Source organism: Leuresthes tenuis, unplaced genomic scaffold (genome assembly GCF_036924035.1).
Source record: "Leuresthes tenuis unplaced genomic scaffold, fLeuTen1.0.hap1 SCAF_17, whole genome shotgun sequence".
In the NCBI taxonomy this organism is placed as follows: Eukaryota; Metazoa; Chordata; class Actinopteri; order Atheriniformes; family Atherinopsidae; genus Leuresthes; species Leuresthes tenuis.
The window spans coordinates 10,444,820-10,461,031 of NW_027325371.1; the positions used below are offsets into that span (position 1 = coordinate 10,444,820).

Genomic DNA, 16,212 nt, shown 5'->3' on the forward strand with positions numbered 1-16,212 from the left:
TGAGGAGAACAGATATTTTCTGGTTCAATTATTAAAGCTTTTGGGGGAGTGATTGAGCAGAAACAGGTTCCCTTCTTTTAAAGTGTGTCACTGGTATATGCAGTGTGAGCAATGCGTCAGTGTACAATCACTTATTGTAGTTAGGACAAATAAGGCAAGTGTGCTTCAAAGATAAAACCGCAGATTGTATTGAATATACAGCAACATTACAATCAATACACATCACCTTGCAGTCACTAAACAAAAGAGTAAAATAAGAACTCTAATTCTGCACAAATAAGTTACATTCACAATAATATTACTTTGAAAACACCATTAATCAATTATCAGAGTTAAACATAATGTCATAAAAGAATATCACAGGTTGTAGCCAATCACTAGCATCTAAACAAAACAAGTAGCACCCTAATCCTACTTTATTTCGCACCACATTATAAGTCTATTCGGATGCTTTTAGCAACACTTGCTATCCAACTTAAATTTTAGAGGCTAGTTCTTTAGACCTACTTTTTGGCACATAAATATCATGCTACTGTTTAAATATTTGTTGATTATCACAGAAGGTACAAAATATCTACTCACATTTTCTAATATGATTGTTGAAAAGAAAATTATTACAGAAAGTTATTACAACAATTAATTGTAACACAGTCATACTAACATTTATATTTGGAGCACATTGTCATGTACCCAGTATCCTAAATTTGGGGCATTTTGGATCTTTTGGTTGTAATTCAATGCAATGTTTCTTAACAATTACATTATAAAAATAAGAGGAAAAACTAAAGCAATTATTATTTATACAACCCTGTTTCCGCAAAAGGCTCTTCGAAAGACCCTGTTCTGTCATCCATATTTTAACTGCTAAAAAAAATAAAATCAATTTGTTTTGGTCCGTATTATAGCTGTTATGCATTACCTAAAAACAAATGCTAAAGTTTGAAATGATAGTTATACACGGATTAACTCTGCTTTGCAATTCACATTCTTGAAGTAAAAGGTAGAATTAAATTATCATCCTATTCAGCCCAATAGGCCTATCCTGAGTTGACGCTCAGGTGACATATACATATACACTAACCTGAGAGCAAAACTGTAGTCCAATCCATAATCAGTATTATTCATACTGCAGTCATTCACACACAATCAGTAAAACTAGTCCTGGCAAAACAGAGGAAGTTATGTAATAAACTAATGTAATTGAGACCTTCACATGTGCTAAAACCGGCCAAGAGTCCTAAATACACGGTTGATGAATTCACTTCCTTTATCACTTTTCTGTAATTCATGATATACATGTTGATAGGTATAAATGTCATCCTTTTTTTCTTCTGATAAAAAGTGCCATAAAACATATTTAATTGAATATGACATAAATACAACAAGAGAATCTGAAGTCTATCATCCTGGACATTTACAGCGTCTGTATATCCAGCATGTGATTCTCATGTGGGTACAGTATGCTAATTATGACATGACTAATTATTGGGATGATGTTAGCCTGTAATAAAAGCACATCAATGCGTTTGGGTTCAGCCTGTTTAATGAGGAATGGTCCCACAGGCATGTTGATGGACAGACTCAATTAGCTGCATCTTTGAGGTGAAAGGTGGAACAGGAAGGGCATGGGTGATAGTTCATAAGGGTCAGGAGGTGAAGTAGGAGTTCTGCATGGAGTAGAGACGGTCAATGGGGTTTCCCACTCGCCCTGACAGGAGACCACCTTCCCCTGTTGCTAAGAGACAGTCACCAAGGTGACCAAGGCTTCCATCGCTGTCCAAATCATGGAAGACTGTCTCTGAGTCTACAGTAAAACAAAAGAATGAGAGTATGAACATCTGGAGTGGACTTGCCTTAGTTAACAGCAAGAATATAACATAGAGAAACTCTTTTAGCTTTGACCTTCTGTCTTACCGTAGGAGTGGAGCTGCTCACTATTCAGCTGAGGAGGTGTAAGCCCATGTCGAAAGTGCTCTCCACCATATATGTTGGGGTCCAGAGCAAGTAGCTGTTGACGTGGCAGAGATGGATATCCAAGCATCCCATCCATACCATGGGTACTAGAACCGTCTGTGAAGGTGAAAATCTCCTTAACCATTGTAGTTTTTACTACCTTCCTTTCTTTCTTTCTTTCTTTCTTTCTTTCTTTCTTTCTTTCTTTCTTTCTTTCTTTCTTTCTTTCTTTCTTTCTTTCTTTCTTTCTTTCTTTTTCTTTCTTTCTTTCTTTCTTTTTTCTTTCTTTCTTTCTTTCTTTTTTCAGTCTTTCTTTCTTTCTTTCTTTCTTTCTTTCTTTCTTTCTTTCTTTCTTTCTTTCTTTCCTTCTTTCTTTCTTACTTACCCTCGCTGTCATCATTGCTTTGGCGGCCCCCTCTGCTCGGTCCTCTCCTGGTTCCTCCCAATTGCTCTTGTTCCTGCTGCTGCTGCTGTTGCTGCTGTCGGCGAGCTATTTTTTTCATCTATGGCACAAAATCAGATAGTTTATGAATTTTCAATGTGATTTGTGAGAGAGAGCATGTCTTCAAGAAATATATCAAATCTAACCTTTGCTCTCTGGTTTTGAAACCACACCTGCACAACACGCACTGTCAGCCCAGTCTCGGCAGCCAGTGTCTCCCTCACCTACAAGTTAAGAGTTTTGCATTGCTATTGAAATACAAACTTGATTTACTGTTTTACAAAGTGACGACTGGACTCCCAAACAATAAAGGTTGGAAGGAAATTGAAGAAGTATTTTTGTGGCATGCATTTCCACTGATAAGATGCTGACCCACCCACCTTTCGGCATGGCTTAGCTGACACTTCAAAGGAGGCCTTGAAAGCTCGCCGCTGCTGTGTGGTTAAGATGGTGCGTGGTCGTTTTGAACGCTTGTGCTCCTTGCCTTCATCACCACCTTTCCCACCGCCTGAGCCTCCTCCACCATCTTCATCCTCACTTTTTACTGGCAAAAAAGAAGACAACGACACCATCAGATCAGCAACTCATGCGCCACATACTGTAAATAAGTTCTAATGTAAAAAGCGGTGAGCACATTTGAACACAGTCTTTACAAATAAGAAACACACAGTTCTACACATAGAATCTTAATGGCAAGGATGACACACCAAATATAACTTTTGTAATTGTTGGTACATACTTGTCAAGCAGTGACGACGCTGCTCTGCCTAACAACTGTGTTGTGCGTCAATGACAGTGCCTAAATGCTCAATAATCTACTTAGAGCCTAGAATTAAGTTTTCTATACACTGTCTACATATTTGATACCTAGTGACCCTGGAGACAAGTCTAAGATTTGAACCCTCAATTTTCCTAAGGTGCTGCTTAATGATCTGAAGGAGGGGAAAAGATTACATGAAAGAAGGAGAATATTCTTTGGGAAACTCCTTTTTTTGTCAACCTGTATTATGCATAGTTCAGCGTAAGCACTTTTGTTGCACACTTTACCTGATTCAGTTGGTGTGGGACTAATAGCTGCGAGCATCTCCCTCTCCTTTTCATAGTCCATGCGGCAGAGCAACTGGCCTTCTTTCAGCACAAACTCATCACCTCTCTGGAGCCGACGTTCACACTCACAGCAGCTAAAGCAGCCCAGGTGGTACACCTGGCCCAGCACACGCATTATCAACTCAGAGCGTCCAATGACCTGCAGGCAGGCACTACACTTCCTTACAAAGAGCCTGGAAGTACAAAGAAACACAAACACATGGGCTTGTATATTTAGATGTATCTATGTTAACCATAGAGTGAGGAGGATGCATGATGAGAATCTAGACAAGCAGAATAAGACGTGAGGTAATTAAAGATGGAGACACAAAGAAAGCGCTTTGACACATTTACCCTCAGCTCCAATTATTCTGTAGATTAGCTGTCTCTTAATTAAAGGTTGTATAAGCATTACCCAATTCACAGTGCAACAAGGTGAACATCTGTTAAGATGAGTTACAGTGTCTCCATTTTATATTGTATTTTGTTTTCCTTCCTATGACAGTAGATGGCAGTAGTTAGCCAATGATAAGGAGGCTGCCTGTTGTATTTTTTGTCTGTATCCTTAAATGTTAAGAACTGGCTAACTCCAGCCTATCCGTATACTACCGACAATCTTTAGGTACTTATTTAACTCTATGAATAAAGCTTAAAACTATCTTTCTTAGGCCCATTGCTTCCCTGTGATCCCATCTTCCTTTGTCCCGCTAGTTCTCCCTCTGTGTGATAGTATTTCTATCCTGCCTCACAGTCTCTTCACATCCCTATTTCCATTCGTAGTGCCTAAGTCTCTTCCTTTAAATTCCTCTCAAATCCCTGTTCTTGCACTTGGTTTCCTCCCCCTCTTTCAGTATATTCTGCCAGCATTCCCAGTTTTCCCTCACGCCCTCCCAGCCTGCCTCCCCAGTTCACTGAAACTAATAAAGACAGGATTAATTAGATTGTTGTTTAAACAGTGAGATGGCCAGACAGACGCTGTAAACTCATAACCAGGGATTGGGGATAGCATGGGGTTAATCTCTATCCTCTCACTTATGCACACAAAACACACACACACACAAACATAGGTACTCACACACACACATATGTGCACACGCATGGACATCAACTCAGACATTTACACATGCACCAGCTAAGTTTAACTAACTATACCTAGTTTGATATAGGCTTTACTTATATTCATCGTACCATCACTCAGCATCATATTGGTTGTGTGATACATCTGCAGTTTGAAAAAGCTTTTGGAACACTGAATCCTCCTTAAATCAGCTTAAAAGGTAGAGTTACCTGATGGTACATTGGTGTAAAATGAGTAAAGATACAAAGATACGGAAATAGCACCACAACAAAGTACAGACCTTGGTAAGAAGGGAGGGAGACTCAAGGGGGAAGTAACGGGGGAGGAGGGGATGAAGGCCGAAGTGTTGACGCTCCCTGACTGAGTGATAGGAAGGTGTTGCTGCCCAAATCTGGAGTGTAAAGAAGGAGCCAGGTCTGCACATTAGAGCTTCTAATCTGTGATTCTGTCCCAAACGCAGCTGCTACAGCTAATCTTTCTCAATCCATCTGCCAAACGCTCTCCAAATTCCCCAAATGACAGTGTCGCTAATTTAATATCAGAAAGCAAACGTAAGTACCACAATAAGCAACCCTACACAGACCAGTTGTGAGAGGGTCTTGTGTTTAACAAAATGTTACTCATCTTACCTTCTTATAGAAGCATCATAACTCATTCTACAGGGACGCTTTCACTGTAAAAGTGAAAATACGTGTGTGCCACAAAAGAGGAACAATCAATAACACTGCTCTATGTAGTCTCACTCTCCATCTGAATACACACTTCAGCATCTTAAATACCTCTTTTCACTGTGAACATTACTCAACAGAAAAGAATCGTCAGGGCTGCTTGACATAAGACTGATAATATTGGTGGTTAAGTCCCGCACTCCCTAATCGGGGTGTACGCAGCCCAGTAGGAATTTACTCAACATGGCAAATGAAGGCAACTTGGGGCAACTGCCACAGAGGGGGGTCTGTAAGTAGATCAGTCTAATCCCCCTAATAGAAGTATCATTCACACATGGTCCTATCCAGACTGCATCTTCTAAAAATCACTATGGACATGACGGATAGAGGACAACAATACATTTGAAGAAGTTTTAATTTAGCTGTACCAATTGATAAAATCTGATCAAATACGCCCAAAAAATTAATTTCCACTTATACTCAGCTAATATACATTAGCTACTGGAGTATTTAAATTGATATTGATTTGTTCACTCAAACTGTTTTGTAGCCTGCTGTGAAACTGCTTTTATGGAGATTCAAAGAAATATGTATCATAAACCTGAAAAGTGGAAAATTACAACTTGGCTCAGGGGTATTAAAACCACCTGTGAATTAGTTTACGACGAAAGACTTTGCAGTTAGAGGGCTTTCCTTTGATGAAATTATATTATTTGTGGTATGTTACATATAAATTACCGCAATGATCAGAGATGCAAGTGCAGATCAACTTTTAGAAATGTGTAATGTACAAAACCTGATTGGCAGCAGACCTTTTCATGTTCATTGCCATGGATTTAGGAGAGGTTAGAGGGTATGACTAGATACAAGCTCACTGATTAAGAGATCAAATTTAGAGAGGCAGAGAGAGATGCTGCACAGTATAGTGTTGCTGCAATCATGTATTTTCTTTTTGCATTATTGTAGATCCCAGGCATACAAACAGAATAACAGAATCTTTGCCATCTCCCTAAGCTGTATCATGTGGCATTGTTTTGCCTGTGAGCTCTGACAAGTTTGACACTGTCTGGACTGGAATACAATCATTCCATAAATATGTATGTGTCTCAGAGCAATTACAGTGTTGTGCATCTCTGCATAGTCATGATGAATATTAATACAGGTACTGGTTCAGTTATGCTAACTCTGGGGTTAGAGAGTTCCTTCAATTGCACTACTGTAGCTTTGGGTTTGTCCTAATATTACCACAGAAGATCATAGCTACTTTGAAACTGTGGCACGTAAAATAATCACCACTGTCATTCACTCAGAAAGTTTTAAATATATTTCTTGTTCTCTATGTGAGATGCACTGAAGTATTGATGCACTATCTTTGATTCAAACTGAGTTTTGACCACAGTCTATGTCATACAAATGGTGCTCCCTAAAAATTAAGGTACAACCAACGCTACAGAAGATGGATGCAAAAAGGACAAATGATATGCATCAGTCTTACTTTAAAGTTGTATTCTGTTAAGTATTTCTTAGAAATGTATGTGTGTTTATGCGTGTAAATGTGTGTGCACACTTTTGGCGGATATTGCTCTGTGAAGCAAAATGGCTCAGAGCCAGGGTTCAGTAATCACATCATCTCCTTTTATTAAATCTCCCTGCACTGCTTCTGTGTTATTAAAATCTCCCAGCATTCCCCACGATACTTGCTACCCTGCCACCACTCACTCACACAGAAATACACACTTATATAAATATATATATATAGATATATGTATATATAGTACAGTCATGCGAGCATACACACCGATGTATATACTGTCACGTGCACTCAAAAACACAAATATGCACAGTTAGTGCAAACATAGATAAGGTGCCCTGGTACAAACATCAATAAAACACTGACAGATGCTATCATTTGTGCACCATATCCACCCGTGACATCAGTAGTTTGCTTGCTTAATGAGTATCTTCCTAAATGTTTAAAAGTTGCTATCTAATGGCTACAAGGGCTGGTAGTATATTGAATATGGCTTTAAAGGCATCTCTGATGAGACACTCCACTCAGCCAGTCTCACAGTTATACAGTTACATGTTGTGATTTTCATTGTAAATTGTTCCTACTGGAAATAATAACCAGCTCACCAGGAGAGCAGTGCCAATGCTTAAAATACTTAAGTCCTGCCCTGTGTAAAGTAGCAAGCAAAGACTTGCAAGATGTGCATGGTCTGAATGATGTGTGTGTGTGTGATCTACACCTGATGGTACCAAGAATGAATGCTATGTGTCACAATATAGATGTGTGTTTATGAGTGTGAGTGAGTGGGTGTGTGTTAGTTTAGATAAAACAGTTAATCCCCAGGCCACCAGAACGCAATATCCTGTCTGCCCGTTTCTCATTTCCTGTCTGACTCTGGCGGAGCGGGAAGCAGCGGGGAGGGGGTGGCGGAGGGACAGCGGAGCCCGTTGCCTCAGAAACAGGAGATACAGCCGGTTGGTTTGAGAAAAGTCTACACCGATCTCCCTATCTCTCTCTCTCTCTCTCTTGTGCGACCCCCTATTCTCACTTTTTTCCCTCTCCCTCTCTTCCTTTATTATCTCAGATTTAATAAAGCCGAGGCGAGCAGCTTGTTCTGCCATGAAACATTTATTAGCTGTCTGTTATAAAATTGTTGTGGGGGAGGAAAGATGATGGGGTCTCATCACACATTATGCAAAAACAGTGGCAATATGCCCCCCACTCACCACACACACACCAACACACACACACACTCACATAAACAGTGATATACCTCAATGAGAACCAGTCCCTCCTTTTGGCTGTCCCCTCCCTAAACCTGTCAGACACCTTGTTTTAAATTTTTTTTTATCTAATTTTGGACCCACTTTTCATCAATGAGAGCTCTCTCTTCTGTTCTTTCACTAATATCAGCAATTCACATGTTTTTGAATGTCAAAGACAATCAAAACAAAGAAAGCTGCACAATCTCCACTTTGTTTTCATCTGATGTACCTCTGACTGCCATCTGTTGAGCTGCAGGTGTAGTTAAGGTGTGCCCTTGAGTATGGTACTGCTTAGAAAATGCATGTCATGCATGTCTAATACTGTATGTATAGTCTGACAGATTTATTTTTAGTTATGGCTATCCTGACCTGTCAAATGTAGCCGTGACTCGCCTAAAAGCAAACTGAAATACACATTAATAATGCCAGTATCTGACTTTTAACTTTCAGCTGCATTATTATGGGCAGAAATTCTCTGTTATTTTCTAAAACAATTTTGTATCTTAATGGCAAATGAAGATTTTACTTTAAATAGTATTTTCAAAAGTATTTTCACGATTAAAGATCAATGGAAATGATAAATAAAGACATAAAGATGTTTTTTGTTTTTTTTTAAATTGGATCGAAACATATTTACGTTATTACGCATTAAAAACATGCATGAGTCCTATGCAAAAGAGTTAGGCTGGAGGCTGATTTCATCCATTTGATATATACATTTACCAGCATCACAGTGTCAGATCTGTCATCTCAGGATAGTCAGAGAGTTCGGCAATTAGCACTGCACCCAATCAGCCTTCCCACCACCTCCTCTCATTTTCCTCCTGAGACACAAAGGGGCACTGAGGAGGGTGCGGGTGGGGAGGCGATTAAGAGAAAACAAGGGATAAACGGGGAGATAAACTGTTTGGTGTCATCACTGCTATCAATCTCAACAAGAAGGAAATGAGGTTTTGTATAGAGAAATATTATTACAAAGCAGACAGTGATGAATGAGGTAATGGATCGAGAGACAGGGAGAGAAATGGTTGGTGGGGTGCAGGTATACAAGGGAGAAGGGAGAGAAAATACATTTTCTATCCTCAGACTTAGAAGTTCACACCCTGGGAAGACAGTCCTTTCAGGTCGTTTGTTTTAGACTTGTATACGGTATAACTCCAGTTAGTAGAAGATGATTCCACAAATGTGGCAGTGGGGTCTCCCTTTCTCTCAGTGAGAGGGTTTTTAAACTTTGTTGTTGTCTGTGTGCCCTCAACCCCGCGGTGTGAGGTATAAAACCCAAGGTTTAGTGAATATTCACCCTGGTGGCCTGTTTTTCACGGGGCTAAAGCTGCCTTTATGGGCTTACAAGGGAGTTTTCTTGGCTCCACACAGCCAGACTACCCTTTATTCTTACAGGGCTCAGGATCATTAAGCAGGGAACACTGGTTCTAGATTGGTCAATTTTACAATGAACCATGATAGCACTTAGAAAGTAAAGGATACAGAGGGTCCATATTGTTGCTGCATGTCCATCAACTTAACAGCTGAGCTGATGAGGTCAACAATTGTCCTTTAATTAGAATGGAATTGAAACAAAAACAGTTTTAATTTAATGCAAAGTGCAATAAAGTGCCTTTTGATTGTTTTTTGTCTGAAAATCCTGAGTCTCCATTCTCGTTAAGACCTTGAGAGAAGTGTCGGTCATCAATATCAAGAATTAATGTCTGTGATGTATTGAATATTTTCTTAAGTCAGATTTGTACAACAGTGCCCATTTTTTTCCCCAGTAAAAATGAATGCATTGGACCTGTGTAGAATCCTTAAGGGAATTTTTCTTTGTAGAAAAGGCTTAGAGTGCCTCGTGCTGAGCATCTGGTTCATGACAGTGTGAAGTTTCAAAGAATATTTCAGGGTTTCACAACAAATAATAAATCTATATGTTCTTTTGTGTATCTTAATCCCCAAATTTCCTCAGCAGTTTGAGATCAACTAAACTTACAACTGGCAGTACTGAAAAGGTATACTTTCATTAGGTTTCTATTTTATTTTGTTTTATTATTAATCTCCTTATGAATGACAAAGGGGAGCTCATTCATGCAGCAGGCTTCAGGGAATAAGAACTCCCAATCTAATAAACATGTTGACAATGTTTTACAATGTGTTTAAACAATAAGACTTAATAATCAAGCTAATTCAAAAAAATTCCACTGACATGCTGAAACCTGACATTGGGTTTTTGTGTTTCTGGGGAACCAATTTGGAATAATTCTAGAAGAAATGTATTCTTCAAAAATATTAAACATGCAAATGTTGAATTAACTTTTGTCTTGCGGGTTGTTTATTCCAAATGAAACAAGTGGGGGATGGATCATATTTCAAACTTACATTGTTTTTTACTCATTTTAATTGTTGGTTTCCACCAAACCAAACAGATTTACTCTAAATATAGGCCTCAGTCACCCTTACACACCCCTCCCAAAGAGAAAATAAGCAAATGGTAACCGATGATCAGAGTAACCTTAATGAACATGAGTGTCAAAGAGTCTGGGAGGAGAGGTCTGCACATCTTTATGCTAGATAACATGGTAAAAGGGATGAAATCAAAGAAAATATTTGGACAAGCCAGAAATACTGATTAAGGGAAATTAAGTATCCAAGTATGACCAAAAATCTGTGTATGAGCTGAAAAACCTTCAAGATGCTGCCTTAACAGGAATGTGTTTCATCCACACATCCTCTGTTAATTCACTTCCTTCAATTCCAAACACACGCATGCGGCTCGTCAGAGTTTGTATTGACATCAGGTAAGTTATCTGCATTTGTTTCTTTGAGGCAAAGAGAGCTATAATGAAACCAAGCATCAGCTAAAATGTTGAAAGAAATTAAGATCTGTGCTAATAATTCCCCTAAAATTCTTATACATGTTCCAAATTCCTGGACAAGCTTATCTGTTACAGTCCACACACCTGCTGTAACTGGGGGAGTGTGTAGTGTAAGGCGCTGATGGACAGACTGCGGGGAAAACAAGGAGACATTGTTGCTGATCCGCTGAAGGTCACAGGCATTGCTGTGTGCCAAGTCTGGCACCAGCTCACACAACAAGGCAACAAGGCATATGCAATGTATAGGAGGCTAAATAAACAGCATAGTGACTGAACCAGCTCGCTGTTGATTTGGATCTGCAATTACAATCGTTTCGCAGGGAGAGCAAATATGCTTTTTCGTTCCATCACTGAAAATGAAGCCAGTGTTTCATTGATGCTATGGTTTTGGCTCCACTTTTCCCACTCATTTTTTCATATGAACGTCACACAATGGGGCTTTCATCTCCTTCTTTCGCACTCTCTCTCCTCCAGATGTCAGGTACAGTGGGAGAGTCTGTGCTGCTGGATGCCGTCTGACACTTTTCAAAACAACGATAACAAGCTGCAGCCTTGTCCTTAAGCTGTTCATCCCAAGAGCTCCCACTGCATGCACATCCACTGACCACAGCGTACACCAAACTACCAAAGAAAAAACACGCCTTTGCCACAAAAATGTGCATAAAGCTGAATCACCAAACAACAATTTTATTTTTGTTTGGTGATTATTTTGCATGTTGTCATTTTGTACTGCAGTAAATTCTGTTTCTATATCCAGATGCATTGCTAAACTGCATGTAAAATTTTGTTAATTAAAAAAAACATTGTTAATATTAACACGATCTTTATGATCCTATAAATCCGAAAGCATGAGTCTGAGCTTTGAGGAGACATACTGTCTTAACCAATAACACTTAACAGCTATAATAATGTCATTACACCGATAAACTAGAACAATATGACTACCTGCCTTATATTGAGTACCGTAAGTACTCTTCATATTGCCAAAACATGTATATGCTAAATCGGGTCTTCTACAAAGAACTTCTGAGGGTGTCCTTGAATGATCTCGCAGTAGATCCTTTTGGCCTTGTGAGTTGTGGGATGGGGTCTTTGTGGACCGGGCTTGCTTCCCCCATCAGGTCCCATTAAATAAATGCCTGGGTAGTTTGCCGGGTGAACACCTTAGACTCTTTGTCGTGCTCTTCGAACCCTTTCTAAGTAGTTTTTGCAGGAGCCATTGCTGTCGTGCCGGGGGAGGCTGCTAGGGGAGTGCAGATTCCATTTGTGGGGGATGTGATTGCTCTGCAAAATGTTTAGGTTGGTGAGTGTCAAAGCAAACGCCATGTGAACATCAGGATTCAGGTTTTCCCAGCAGAACACTGCTAATAAGATGAGCGGTATGAGTCATAATTTTGGACACATTTGCCTCAGTAAACTATCTGTACATTTTCACTTTTAAATTAGATGATTTGTGTTATATAGAATATTACGTTTGGAAGAGACACAAACTGTTATGTCTCTTGACATGTAAACATATAGGTGTGTAAAGCTTAGGGACTGAATGTTAATTTCAATCTTGGCAGGAGGACAGATGTTAGAAATGTTTGTAAAATATTTTTCAGTCTTATTAAAGAAAATGTCTTGCTTGAAAACAGAAAGCTGAATAAAGTCACTTTAAGAAAAATTCCAACAACTAGATATAACTTTAATGTTTTCATTTTGATGAGGCTTTAGTGTATAAATATTTTTCTTTTTCTCACGCACACACACTTTCTTTCTTTTTTTTTAAAGGATTTTTTGTGTCAAAGTCAGTTTCTGTCTCACATTGAAAATGATATTAATTGTATCCTAATTTCTTTAGACATGTGTTGGCTTTGTTCTTACTTTTCATAGTCGTGCTTGCAGTACAGCAGGCGGTCCCTGCAATAGCACGTCCCGGTGAGCGCGCTCAAACACACTGCACACTTGACGCAGGTCTCGTGCCAGGAACGCTCGTTCACGCGCAGCAGGAAGCGATCGGCGATGGGAGACTCGCAGCCAGCACACACCTCTCCCCCTCCTCTGTAATCTGGACCTGGTGAGAGCATACCAGTGCGTGGATATGGAGGGAGTGAGAAGGCCAAAGCCACCTGAGGTCACGAACCACATATCGACAAATTGACACTAACTTGACTCCTGAAATTTCCCTGCACCATGGTCATCTGTAATGCAGTACAAGAACAATAGTGCAATGATGTCTCAAAAAATAATAAGTTTGTAGCATCTGGAACAAAACAATAGCCCGTTGAGTATAAAGAAAAACAATCAAATGCCACTTAAGAGATGAAACTTTTTGTGTTCATCGCATTTTGACGCATGGATATTAATTTGTGTAACCTGAAACATAGTCACTGTTTTTTTTTCTGTCACACTGGGCTTGAACGCTGAGAATGGGATTTTTTTTGTTGTATTTTTGTCTCTAAATTCGTCTTGCACAAATGTTTTTTTTTAATTGTTTTTAACCTATAACTAAAATCATGAGCCATTATGACAGGCTGCATTTATTCAAGTGAATATAAAGAGCACGTTTTTTCCTCCCTCTCATGCATTTTAGTATTCTCGTAATATTTCAGCTGTGGTAGTGAGGTAGACACTTTGTATTTTGTCACAATTTAAGTGACATATACCCATAATAAAGCTTGCAAGCACAGTATTTTCTGTATTTTTACAGAAAGTTACCCAGTTGGTATGTAATGATGAGTGGCAGAGCATTTAGTCTTTGTTTATTCTTCTCGTCTTTGTAATATTTGAAATGTACAAGTTAATCACAGAAACTTTGTATCCAGATACAATGTCTGCATATGTCGACACAAACGTGAAGTGTGGTTAACAGGAGTTCAACACGTCTGGGTCCCACGCAACAAATGATGAGCCAACACTCACCAAAGGGCGTTGAGGACGGAGTCTGCTGCAGACAGGACTGCTGGTTCTCCTCTGTTTTCATCCCTTCTATCCTTCCCTCAGTGTGATCGCTAGACACAAAAACGGACCGTTATCTTAGATATGACCAAAACGACTCCAGTACATCTACCTGGAAATAAACAAATCGATCATTGAAAATGCAGGCCAACTTAGGCAGACTATGAAAACCAGCTCAATTTTAAAAAAATGTTAAATATATTGTGTCGACAAAATGGACACTGGAAATTTGACAGTATACAAAAACACGTCAAAAAGTCAATACCACCTTCTTATATAATACTCGCTATATATGTATGTGTATATATATTTAGATTTAAACCATTATATTACTGTTTGGGAAAAAAATAACACATTATAAGATTGTGAACATACCAGAAACTGCGTGCGGCTTTTCCTTTTCCTTTTCTTATAAGCTGCAAATATATAGTATATATACTATATACTATATATTTGCTTTCTGAGCTTTGAAAAAAATAATAATGTAGAAATAACGTGTTGAAATTACAAAAAGCTTGATCAAAAATATACATTAAATACCTGAATTTGATCCATCCCAGATAACTGATCATATTTTGTGAAACTCCGTCGTTAAAGCAAAACGGATGATTTAATATAGCTTGGTTAAGCATTAAAATGTTTATTTTTATCCTTCAAAATGACTTAGAAAACACATCCAGAGTAAATCATATTGTGGAACAATGACGGAAATGACTGTACAGACACATTCATTTGGCCTATTTAGTTTAGTTTGTGTATATTGAAATCCTAAATAAGACGATGAATTCCAACTGGATAACAGCTAATGCCTTAATATGATATTTGACTGTTATTTTAATAAAAACTGCTTCGCGCATTCCTCATGTTTGGTCCGTGAAATATTGATTGAAAAAAATATTTCTTCATGAACTAATGTAATCAAAGTAAACACAACGAATTATGTAAATATAGCTAATCTGATTTGGCATTTTTCCTAAGTGGGATGAATAAATTGATGTATTTGTGCCTTGGACCACTAATCAGTTGTCTAACTGGATATTCTGATAATCAAAATAATAAAGGATGATTAAAAAAAGAAGATAAAATCAAGGAAATAACTTTTTTTAAATAAAATTTTCTGTCGAACTTTCTGCAGGTTTCACGGAGTCATTGAATCAATCACAATAGCCACATAATCTTTAATTTGTTGCCGTAAAAGGTGCATGTTTAATAGGTGACGTCAAAACTCATTAGAGCAGTTAGTTAGGTATGCTGATAACATGTAAAAGCTGATAAAATAAATGTTTCCCTCTTGCTTAAAAGTAAAAACAAAAATCAAAGAATGGATTAGTTAAAAACAACAAACAGAAATAAAAGCAGTTGTGCATTACGTCTGTTTCCGTCCAACTCTTCGATCTGATTGTGGCTCACCTAAAACTACCGTTAACTAACAAAATAATTCATTATAATGACAGTTATTCACGAGCGTGCAGTCTGCAAAGCAACACATCTGATAATGAACCAAAAAACCAAACAGAACAGGTTTATTTTCAAATGATCTTTGAGAAATGAGAAATTATTCTTATCAGACAGTAGAGTCATTGTGATGTACTACTTTTCATGCCGCATCCTTGAAAACAGCAAATACCTGCACATCTAAACAATTGCTGGAGCTAAGAATGAGAGACATCAGATCGCAACACATTTATTCGCATCTCAAACGGCTGCTTGCAACCTGTTCCTTATAGTTGCCTGAGTCCTACCTTGAGGTGAAACACACTCCTCCTGAAATCTCGGTTGGTAACATTAAAAACTGGTGAAACTTTCAGCTTGTATGAATGAGCACACGCGATTACAGATTGTCCACCTGTACCTTACAGTTCGGCGTGCATGTTGCTTACGGTGATAATCCAAACAGCATGATGGCCAAAAGTACGATCTATTGTCTCTCCTGTTTTCTTCGGCAGCCGTGTGTGCGCTCTGACTGTTTTGTGCGTAAAAAAGGGGCAGAGGGAGGAGATGGACAGACAAGGAAGGAGGGAGGGAGAAGGTGCGGAAGATGATGAGGGAAGATGAGCAATAATGCAGCCTTTTGATAACTCGGATGGAGAGGATCCCTTGAATTTATCTTCAGTTTTGCACGAGGACTTGACGAGGGTGCATCTGAAAAAGTTAAATAACTTGGGCTGACTTATTGATTTCCCTCTATGCAAAAAGGAAATCAGTTATGGCTTTAATAATGAATAATATTATTATACCTCCTGTATCTGGGGAAGAATATCAAAAGAACAAAGGCAAATAAGGATGACAGCACTTGCATACGACCAAAACTCCTTATAGAGACAAGAAAATCTCGCCTTACTTTACATTTTGCTCTAAACTGATCCAGATGAGGAGGAGAGGCTTTTGCGGCACAAGGAAAAGTGT

The 16,212-nt window shown here is 38.7% G+C and overlaps 1 protein-coding gene across 1 annotated transcript; it reads right to left on the minus strand.

Moving 5' to 3' along the window:
* Positions 1 to 227: 227 nt before the first annotated feature.
* lmx1al (LIM homeobox transcription factor 1, alpha-like) lies at positions 228 to 16,137 on the minus strand. Its single transcript, XM_072369502.1, has 9 exons — positions 15,549 to 16,137; positions 13,771 to 13,859; positions 12,733 to 12,922; positions 3,443 to 3,675; positions 2,776 to 2,939; positions 2,542 to 2,619; positions 2,339 to 2,456; positions 1,915 to 2,070; positions 228 to 1,804 (listed from the first exon to the last, which is right to left on the minus strand). Exons 1-9 carry the CDS (start codon positions 15,590 to 15,592, stop codon positions 1,647 to 1,649), a joined length of 1,230 nt encoding a protein of 409 aa, XP_072225603.1. The 5' UTR covers positions 15,593 to 16,137; the 3' UTR covers positions 228 to 1,646.
* Between the last annotated feature and the right edge of the window lie 75 nt (positions 16,138 to 16,212).